The 9679-nt window shown below is 30.9% G+C and overlaps 1 protein-coding gene across 1 annotated transcript; it reads right to left on the minus strand.

Annotated features, from left to right (window-relative positions):
- Nucleotides 1-7973: 7973 nt before the first annotated feature.
- On the minus strand, nt 7974-9041 carry LOC111300679 (auxin-induced protein 6B-like). The gene has a single exon (XM_022896303.2). It carries the CDS (start codon nt 8932-8934, stop codon nt 8482-8484), a length of 453 nt encoding a protein of 150 aa, XP_022752038.1. The 5' UTR covers nt 8935-9041; the 3' UTR covers nt 7974-8481.
- Between the last annotated feature and the right edge of the window lie 638 nt (nt 9042-9679).

Below are 9679 nucleotides of genomic sequence, written 5' to 3' on the forward strand. Positions count from 1 at the left end.
GGCCTTAACCTTTTTGAACACGACAAATTACAATCGAATGCCCCGAACACCATACAAAACAAAATCATCAATCTGTTTTCTTTTTTTTTTTTTTTGGGACAAATTTTTAACCTATAACTGTTGAAATTCCTCTCAAGTCCTTTATAAATACAATTAGTTTTTAATCCGTACAAATGAACGTACTTTTTATATTTATAATAATATTTAATTTAATTCATAAAAATTAACATATAATTTTTATAAACTTAAAATTTTATTTTTATCCTTAAATATTTGTATTTTCTCTCTTTTTAATTTTTATTAAATTTATATATTTAATGTTAAAATTTTTTTATTTGATTTTTGAGTTCATAAATTGAAAATATAAAAATTTCAAAATAAAAATATAATTTATCAACAAATTTTTCAAGTAACTTTTTTATCTCTATTTTAATTTATAAAAATATATTAGTAAGTATTTAAGATATCGAAATTTTTAATTAAATTCATGTCATAAATTTGATTAGTTAATTGATAAAAAAAATTTGTTATATAAAAAAATGTTTACGTAAAATCCAAATGTAGTAAGTATTTATAGATTACAAGAAATTATAAAAAATTTTGATAATTAATATAAAGTGTAACTAAAATTAAATAATAAAGGTGATAGAAAATAAAAAAAAAAATTGAAAGTAAAAATAAAAATGTGATTTAGGCAGTTGAACCAAAAAAAATTCATCAAAATTTTAATCATTCCTCAATCTCCTAAATATTTATCTTTTTTATACATACATGAACCCATGATAAGAAAGATCCATTCATTATAAAAAAAATGATAAGAAAACTTTAATTTAAATTTTTATCACCATAATAGAATAGATATTAGAGTACAAGGAATATAACTAATATATATATATATATATGTATATTATATAAATCGAAAATTACATGAAAATCAAGAAATGAAAATCTTTTTGAAAATAAATCACATGCCTAAAAAAAATGCTTTTTCTTTGAAAAAAATCCTTTGTTTATTTTTATTAATTATATAAATCATTGTAAAAAAATAAGAATAGAAAATTTTAAAAGAGGAAATAGAGTTTTGAAAACAAAATTATGAATAAAAAATTACTTTTAGATAAAGAATTTTAAAAAATTTGGAATGGAAGGGCTAAATGAAAAAGTTTTGGATGGAATAAAATAGCAAAAATCTATTATGTTTTCAATTCTACATCAAGCATTTTTAAATATAAATAATTGAACATGTTTTTATCAATTGATTTAAATGGATGTTTTTATCTACTTACTTAATTAGAGATTTAAAAAATGTATTAAAATAGATTTTTTAAGTCCTTAAATAAAAAATTTAAAATAGTAATTTATGCATACACTTATGAATTTAAACAAATTTAAATATTTTAAATGAATTTAAATAATATTAAATAAAGTAAATAATCATATATCTTTTTATTTTTTTCAAATTAATATTTGAATTATTATTGTTGTTTAAAATTTTTTTATATTTGATAATTTTGATAATATTTAATATAATTATTTATTATTATTTTATATCTCATCTAAATATTCACGTAAATAAAATTTATCAAATTTTTATATATATTATAATATAATATTATATATGATTGATAAAAATGGTTCATGGTTAGCCCTCACATTGCCCGGGAGGGTGGGATTAATTAAATCTAATAAATTTTGCTGACCCTATTGAAACAGAAACATGAGCAACTGGTTTCAAATTATTAAGGTCTTAACTCTTAATCTACTCTGAGAAACTGCTAGCCAGCAACTTGAATGGACAACATTTTCAAAGAATTGCCCCTGAAATAACAAGCTAACCACTGGGATTTCAATTCAGCAAAGAAATAAAAACAAAATTCAACGTAATAATATGATGTTTATCTTCATTAAAGAAGGGCACAAACATAACTGTCATGTCTTGCAGACATTTGAACACAACCGATCATGTCATGCCTGGGTAGTTTGTCGTTAATCATCTGAACCAAACCTTGCCTCTGCCTTCCATAATCAGGCCCAAAGTCATCATCCTTTATCGGATTATTGAACTTAATTAACATCCCAGACGGATTTGACAATTCAAAAGACCGACACTAAACCTATATTAATAATTAATTACTACCCACAACTTGTCTTGTTATAACAAAATAATTAAATCATTTAGCAAATAATAAGATTAATATTGGATTAATTAAATTATCCTTAGAGGCGTTTTAGGTTGTTGAGAGTAGATCAAAGTTTAGATGGCGAATTTATCAGATTTATAAAAAAAAAAAAAAAGTCATCGCCATTAGTTATTTGTTTATCCACTAATTAGGTTGGGTAATCAAGTGCGTCTTTGTCTTAATTAATTTTCTTTTTTGGATAACATAAAATTTTACTAACGAACATATTAAAATATTTTTGAAGTTAGTTAAGTTTATTATTTATAATAATATTTTATATTAATAATAATTAATAATTAATTTAACAAAATTTAATTAATGTATTAAAAATTATAATTTACCTAGGTAATATGATAATTTTAAAAAATGACCTTAAGGCTGTTAGGAAAATGGAGTTCAGTCCAATGTAAGTGATTTTGGACCAAGTAAAAGTCATGGGCCTTGATTTTTTATTTTACACAAAACCCTAGCTACTTAATAAAAAAGAGGTGGGGTTATTTTAGGTGTGTGTCAAAAATCAAACAGAAAAAAAAGAAAAGTCAAGAAAAGCAGAAAGAGAAAAATGAGAAGGGAGAGTTGATTAAACGAAAGTCAATTCGTGGTTCGATTGAGTTAGAACCTTGTCAGGAGGTTTATGATTCAGAGTTTTACATTCTGAACGGTAAAGATCGGGTTTGAAGCTCTCTAAGAATAAATCCAGGGTGTATTTATTGAGTCACTTATTTGGTGTGATTTCTTTAATTGTTTCTCTAGTTGTTAATTAGTTCTAGTTTTAACCAGAGAAAAACTTTGTATAACTATTATTTGATAGTGATGATTTTTTTGGTGGCCCGTAATTTTTTTTCTTTACACTGGAAGGTTTTTCATGTAAATCTTGGTGTGCTTTATTTTTCTTACGTATTTAATTATTGATTGTTGTCTATTGCTTCAGGCACAACAAAATCATCAGTTGACAAAACCTTATAAGTAATAGGGAAATGGAAATTTTAATATTAACAATGTAAGAAGACTGAAACCCAACATTGTAATCCGAATTTAGAATATCAATTAATGATAATTTGCATATCTTTTTTTAATTTGCATTGCACATGCAATATGTCATATGAAAAGGCTTGCAACAGTTTTTTTGCAGTCAAATTGTCAACCTAATTAGTTGTATCAATTTCTAACATTAAATACAAACAAAAAGATATTGTTATTCTTATAATCAAATCATATAAATAATGATTTTAAGAAGAAAAATGTTAATCAATGTCTGATGATATTATTAAGATAATATTTAAAAAAGATATCGATCTGTAATCGGATATAAAGACGAAGCGAATTATACTCAGTATCTATAATGATTCTTATAATCTTAATACAAATATAATAAGAATTTACCAATTATCAATTTATTATAAGTTGGATATTCATCTTATAATTAAGATGACAATTTCTTTTATCACAATCTAACGTAAAATTGAGAACATTCTAAATGCAAAAATATAAAAATTTGCTCCACTATTATATATATTTTACATGCAATTGCACAAAAGAATATTGAAATTGGGATAATTGTCACAGTGATTAACTTCACCAGAAACCACAAATTTGGAAGGCAGAAAAGAGAAAGCATTTAACAATAATGAGAAAGCTCTTGCAATGCTTAACTTAATATAGTGGGAGATAAGATGGATTATGTATGATATTATTGTCCCAAAGGATGGGAATGGCTGCCAAAGATGGAGCCTTAGTTTAAAATTCCTATGCTATATATAATAAGCTACTACTTCTATTTCTTTATCTTGGTGGGAATTTTCAACCCTTTGCTTTGTGGGTACGAAAGAATTTTAGGGATGGAAAAAGATGAGAAACAGGACCAAAGATTTGGGGACCCACGTCTACGAACATATATAGATGACAGCTTTAGCCCACCTCGTCCCCCATAGCGTTTCCTGGTGCCTGCCCCAAAGTAAAAGGTTTTCCCTTTGGTATTTCTCTCTTTTGATCCTCCCTTAGCTATTTGTGGTGATCATTATCATCATCATCTTGCTTCCTGCTAACTGTTATTAAATTCGTCTTTAACCTTGGTTGCTATTTACAGGAAAAAGGATATCAAGAATGCAAGCTTGAAACAATAAGATTTTATTTGCAAGACGAATAAATTTATAATTTATTGATAGAATATTGAATTTTAAATTTCAGTGATTATAATTCAAATTTTAATAACTTTAATTACTCAAAAACATGAATTCAAAGAATGTAGATTGATCAGAATTAACAATTATGAAGCTGATTTAGTATCTTATTTTTTCGAATTGATCAATGATCTATATCTAATTCTTAGGCCAATAATTTCATATTATTAGCTTCATCTTCTGCTGCAGCCAGTGGCTGGTGTTTCTGGGGCTGAATAAGAGCTAAGAACTAAGAAGGGTTCTGTCACAAGTGTTGCCTTTTAAAACTTATTAGGCAAAATTTCAATTCTGAATTTCGTGACCCTTTTTTTTGCTCTTTATAATTTCAGTTTCTTTTGCCTTTTTTTTTCCAGAGGAAATTGCCAATTTGGTGCATGTTTGAGTTCAATAAAAAAAAGTCAATGAACACAGTCTACGGTATTGAATTGGATTTCAAAGCTTTTTGTAAGCAACACAGACAAAAAGGTTTTTTGTGAGTTTTTGAAAACAAACCTGCCACACACAATCCCTTCCCAATGTAATTGTGAGAAGACATAGCTTTCCCTGTGGCAATGAAATAGAGCCATGGATCCAGGTCATTTCCATTTTGGACTAAAAATGGCACATCAATGCAAATTATATAGGTGGGGTCTCACCCATATCATTATTGTTAATCAAAGCCAATTATATCTCTTGTTTTTCCCATCTATCTTTCCTAATTATTCTTTTTTAAGTTTTTTTTTTTTTTACTCAAAATTTCTTAATTTGATTTGAATGAATCTGATATTGACTACAATAATTGAACTGCCTATTGATAATATTAACATCATAATTATGATTTTAACACCGCTCTTTACTTTAGGTGCAAAAGTGATAAAGTGAAACATTGATATTTGATGTTCACATTGAAAGATCATAATCATAATGAGAAATCATCATTAAAACAAACAAAAACTAGTACCAATAGTTTTTTAATGGTTAATGAAACTAATTATCCTTGGTCTTTATATTCCAAACATGCCAAAAGAAAGGACAAATCAAGGATTGAAAGAAAGGAATACAATCAAGCTAGCAAATGTTGATGAAAAAGTACATACATTATTAAATATTTCCATACTTTGGCGATTTGGTTGTTGGGGGACTGAATATGAGATTGAAAACATTATTCTTCTTCTGGGTAATGTAACAGACAGCTACTGCATCACCCATTGGGCACTTCTACAGATCCTTAAACTTTGTTTCACTCGTATTAATATTAGTTCTATAAAAAATTCTTGTATGAGAACCAAATTAGACTCAAAACAAGAACTTTAAGATCGTCTTTGGGCCAATAGTCTTCTTAAGTGGCCCAAACCACCAATCTAGCAAACTAGCAATAGATATCTGCAGATCAGAAGTCTTCAATCCCATTTTCTACTTGATTAAAGTGATTATGACCGTGCTGGAGTGTTGCTTTGACACTAAACCATTTTAGCTCTCCATATGGAAAGGTCATGCTTTTGCCATCACCTGCTTTGGGATCCTTTTCACTTGGAATTTGGCCTTGGATTGGTAGAGTACTTCACTCTTTATCAATGAAAAAAAAATGAAACGATTTCTTATCCATAACCGATGAATTGTAATGCTTTTGCCATCAGCTACCCTGCAAATGTCACATTATCTACCATGAGAATGAGGTAAACTAGCTAGTATATCAACAAAACCAACAAAAAAATAAAGGACGAAGAAAATGTAGAAGATAAAAAGGAGCATGACTATTAATGAATGGATCCATGGAACAAAAAGTGGTCCACTCTTACCGTCTAACATTTCCAAGAATCCAAGCTTGTCCCGTTTACAATGTCTTGAAGGGGCATGCCCTCATCACTGTAACCAGTTCGTTTGTTGTTTTGTATGTGGAGGTTATATAAGTTAGTGGGTTTTGTCAACCAAATGCCAGACTCTGGGATTCTTTAGACACTTTTAGATGCATGTTAATTTTGGTTGGCTCATCATTCACACGCTTCCCCTTTGAATTTCTCTCACTTGATCAGTACAAACTACCCACTTTCTCGGGTTTCTGATATTATTAGGTTTACCAGCTTTCCAATAATTTTCTTAGGTCCTTGGCTGCAATGGATGAGCTGACTAAGCTGAAATATCAGATTCAAGATTTGTATATTCCTCTTCTCCTTGCAATCGAGTTAAACCCAAAGTAGCAACATTCTTTTCCAAATTGGTTCAGGCAAAGCCATAAAAAATGTCTAGTCCGTAGGCAGCCTAGTCCATGAGTCTGCCGACTCTGTTATGCCATAGACATCTTTTGGGCCTAGATACAAAGTAGGCTAAGATTTTATTTGTTTTTACTGTTGACAATTGATTGAAATCTGAAAAGATATTGGGCTTTCTTGCAGTCTAGTCAAATGGATAGGCCAGAGTCAGGCATACCAGAAGCAGCACTATAACAACCATTACTCAAATCAAAACCCCATCACAATTACCGACCAACTTTGAACAATTGAATTTCTATGAATTGAAATTAATAAAAAAAGGAAAGATTAGAGAAGCCTGACACTGATTCCATTGTGAAAAGACACCATCTTTGGATATTAACTCATTCCATTGAATATACTATCCTCAAGGAAGTGATAATGCTCCACTACGGAGTCTGGTCGTTCTACAATTCCTTTTATTCCTATTCCTATACGATTCCTTCCAACCACCCTCTTTTAATTTTAGGGTCCTTGAGAAGCAACATGATTAGGACTTCCACCATCTTCTTGCAGCTTTTGCAGCACAAAGTCAAAATCTTCACATGTTTTTGTGTTTTAGAATAACTTTACAAGTACTAAGCTTGTCATTTTCAACAAAGATCGTCTTTTTTTTTTACACCGTGGGTCGATATTAAGCAAGATTTTAAGCAAAGGTGCTCACCTCTAGGGCATCTCTGGACGGTCCCTCACAGGCAAAATTCTGCAAAGTGCCAACCACCGCAACAACTGGGGTTTCTTTTATTGGTTTTAGGGAGGATTTTGAGTAAATGTATGGCTGACAATGTGGTAGGGGTCAGCCATAGCTGACACAAGTCATTTCTTTATCCCTGGTTCATGTGTGGCTTTTACTTGGGAGAGGAGGCAAGAAGGGAAAGGACAATTGGAGTTTGTGGTTTAGAGCAAATAATCAAGTCAAAGGTCCATCCATCATTGGCTTGGCCATTATTGGCTGATCAGTAAACTTTGAAGCTGTTGGCTAGCTACCAACAGAATTATGAACCTACAAGAATATTAATCAAACTTACTGGCTTAAAAATTTTTTTAAAATGAACTAGATTGTCAAATACTGCTCGACAATACTGCTGGTTTGATATTAAAATATCTATGACTTAAAATATAACTTTTTAATTGTAGTTGGAAAATTGTTTATTTTGATTTACAATGTCAAATGTTTACATTTTCCCTTGAAAAGACGTAAGAGTTGATCCAAGCAGGTGAAACATAGGCAATGGGGAATCATGGGGAGGGACACTTTCTTTCACGTGGGTTGGTGCCATTATAACTCCCGCAACGCCCACCATGATCGAAAGAAACACTACACTATGAAATGTAATTCTCTACTCAATTATTAAAATTTACAAATTTCAAAAACAACAAACAAGTGAAAGCTCCAATAATGGAACTATTATATCTCTACAATTTTTCCTTCATTAGCCAATAAATCACAGAATTTACGGCAGTGATTTTTATATAACAATCACTTCATTTTTTTTTTCTCTTTTTCTTTTGTTCTTCTTCTTCGTGAATTTAACTGTCTCAAAGTCTCGACCTTTTATTGACTCCATTCAGATTCGAACCCGGGACGACTCGGCGGGTAACTCACCACCTTTTCTGCCATCTCCATGAATTCTCCGGAGCTTATTTTACACCCCAATTTTAACCAATTACAGACCATTTTTTGAAAGAGGAAAAGAAAAAAAAACCCCACCAACTTACCTTGATATTATGGTAAGTAAAAACCAAAGAATTAGCAACCACCTCTTCCTCCACTCGGCCAACTCACTGTTTTCGAGCGTCTAATTAATTGTTCACTCGAGCAAACTCGGAACTGAGTCAAAAACCCCGGGTAAGAATCAAAGTCTATCCTTTTTCTTTCCACTGTTTCTTTAGTTACCAGACCGTTTTCTCAGTGAAGCCATGAAGTAACGGTCGAGATTCGGTCCACAAATCAAGCTTACCCCTGATTCCCATGTTACAGTTCCCTTTAAAGTCCTCGATGTTCACGAACGTACCGGAGTGACCCGACTCCGACCGGGAAATAAACCGAATCACTTCTTCGAAGACGGACTCGTCGCAGGGGATTGCCAATGGGCCTTGATTAGTGAAGCCGTACTCTTCCTCGGCTTGGATGAGAAGCTTCTTAAAGAGGGGATGGTTCAGGTACGTCGCTCGCACCACGAATCTCTTGCAACTCGTCCCCACGCAGACCGCCACGTGTCCGGCCGGCACATCGGATGGGATGCGGCTGGCCGACAGGAGAGCCTTGTTCCTCCACCGCCGCAGCATCTGCCGAAGCCTCACAATGTGACGGATTTTGCTGCATTTTCCAAGGCCCGCCGACATTTTCCCGGAAAACAAAGAATTCAAAGAGAAAAATTAAGTCTTTGTTTGGTTTGGACTTTGCTTTGAGAATTGAGAGTTTCCCGATTAAAAAAAATCCACCTTTCGAAAGAAGGGGGATTGAGAGTTTGGGAGGGAGGATGATTTTATAAAAGGCTCCTCAGGAAAGTTCCCTTAAAGTTTAAGATAATTACAAGGCTCTGTCCGCCGTTGATAAAGCAATTAAAGGGCACTAAGGTCTTTTGACATACTAAATGGATTTAATAATTTTTGTAGCATAAGGTTGGAGCAAATACAAGAAAAGACAAAATTAATGATGCAAATCAAAATCTTTTATCCAAAATTTTCAAATTTTGATTTGAGGAGAAAGATTTCATGTAATCTTCAAAGAAAATTTTTTGCTTTTGATACTTTCAGCACTAGAAATGGTACGTATGAGAATTATAATTAGTAATTACAAAACAAGAGTAATTATTTAACTTTTTTTTTTAGTTTCTAATTAATGTGATTTAAAAATATTTATATATAAAATTTAAATCTTAAACTTATTAAATGTTATATTTTAAAAATGATTATGTATAACAACTAAACTGATCCTCAAGTTTTATAATAAAATTAATTTTGAGGTTGAAAAATATAAAATGGTGGCATATGGGACGGAGGTAAGAGTATATAAGAAATTTATTAAGTATAAAATGGAAGGATTACTATTCCAATGGTAATAATTTTGGTGGGGTTGGTAACAACG

Source organism: Durio zibethinus, chromosome 3 (genome assembly GCF_047325235.1).
Source record: "Durio zibethinus cultivar Kanyao isolate XHJ-2024 chromosome 3, ASM4732523v1, whole genome shotgun sequence".
Classification (NCBI taxonomy): domain Eukaryota; kingdom Viridiplantae; phylum Streptophyta; class Magnoliopsida; order Malvales; family Malvaceae; genus Durio; species Durio zibethinus.